Source organism: Perkinsus marinus (genome assembly GCF_000006405.1).
Source record: "Perkinsus marinus ATCC 50983 genomic scaffold scf_1104296939648, whole genome shotgun sequence".
In the NCBI taxonomy this organism is placed as follows: domain Eukaryota; phylum Perkinsozoa; order Perkinsida; family Perkinsidae; genus Perkinsus; species Perkinsus marinus.
This window is the reverse complement of record NW_003213136.1, coordinates 1-1,194: the sequence shown is the minus strand read 5'-3', so window position 1 is coordinate 1,194 and position 1,194 is coordinate 1. Positions and strand designations below refer to the sequence as shown.

The following is a 1,194-nucleotide window of genomic DNA, read 5'->3' as shown; positions in this document are numbered from 1 at the left end:
CACTTGCTGTGACAACATGATGATTCTGAGGAAATTTGGAAAATTTTCATTAGCTTCTATACATTTGTATGCTAATTCTGTAGTTAGTGAGGATACTCTTGGACTCAGCTGAGGAGAGCGAACATATATTCCAACACGGCATATCAGCGTTCGTGATCACTATTAGTAGTAGGAGTTATTCAACTGCTTCTGAACTACCGTAGTCGGCAAAAAATACGAGCTTGGTTCGCGTCTACCTCTTATGTAGGGGAAAATATTAGCGCGGTAGTGCCTATGTGGAACTACGACGTCTGTTCTCTAGAGGCGATGCATGTGAATGCGGATTTGCTCGGGTGTTCGTGTCGTAGAGGCGACAAGACATTTTCCATCTCTGAGAACGAGGCGCCCATGAGTACCGCTTGCGTGGATCAGTCGTGTTGTTTCCAGTCAGCGACCAAGGTTATAATGCTCGCCTCTGAGGTTGACAAGGAGAGTGGTAGACGCACACGGTACCGCATGGAGTTACCTTTGATTGAGGGCAACTACACTGGTACAGGGGACCTCACCACTGCCCTTCTTATGGCGTAAGGCTTGAGCTATGCTGTGCGTTTGAAGTGAGTTCGGTCGCCTGGTAGGTTCTATACACAGTTCGGAGTGAAGGAAGCTATGACTAAGACTGGAAGTGTATTGCAAAGTGTCATCAATCGGACGAGAGATTATCATGAGGCTCAGTAAGCACCGTTATGTGGTGACAAACGAGGGCGAGCAACGCTCGCGCTTCTGAGACTCTTTGGAGGGATGGTTTCAGACTAAAACCACGATGAACCATCATGAACGACTAAACCACTATGGTTTTCTATTAACCACTAAAATTTTTAGTGGTTCATCGAAATGCAGTTACTTCTTGTATTCATCCATCAGTAGGCATTATCGTATTGTCACATGCGCTCGATTGAAGTTAGGAAACCCTTTGACAGATTTTGCATGGATGTTGTTGCTTCTCGTGTTAGTCCTGGAGTTCCTAGGAATCCTCCCGAACTCCGACTCATCCAGTCAAAGAGAGATATCGAGAACCCTTGCACGCAGTACGATATCACAACATGGATCGACGAGTGATGCATATCGACGATGCTGAATCGTAGTCATCGTCGTGTTCTATTTTGACTCTCCCTGCTATCACTCTCTTCGCAACTGTCCATTAGCAAGCACCTTCAT

At 46.0% G+C, this 1,194-nt stretch overlaps 1 protein-coding gene across 1 annotated transcript; it reads left to right on the top strand.

The window, feature by feature from the left end:
* Positions 1-444: 444 nt before the first annotated feature.
* Pmar_PMAR000486 (pyridoxine kinase, putative) lies at positions 445-1,095 on the top strand (the record flags this gene model as incomplete). Its single annotated transcript, XM_002782486.1, has 3 exons — positions 445-563; positions 615-710; positions 990-1,095. 3 exons carry the CDS (start codon positions 445-447, stop codon positions 1,093-1,095), a joined length of 321 nt encoding a protein of 106 aa, XP_002782532.1.
* Positions 1,096-1,194: the final 99 nt, after the last annotated feature.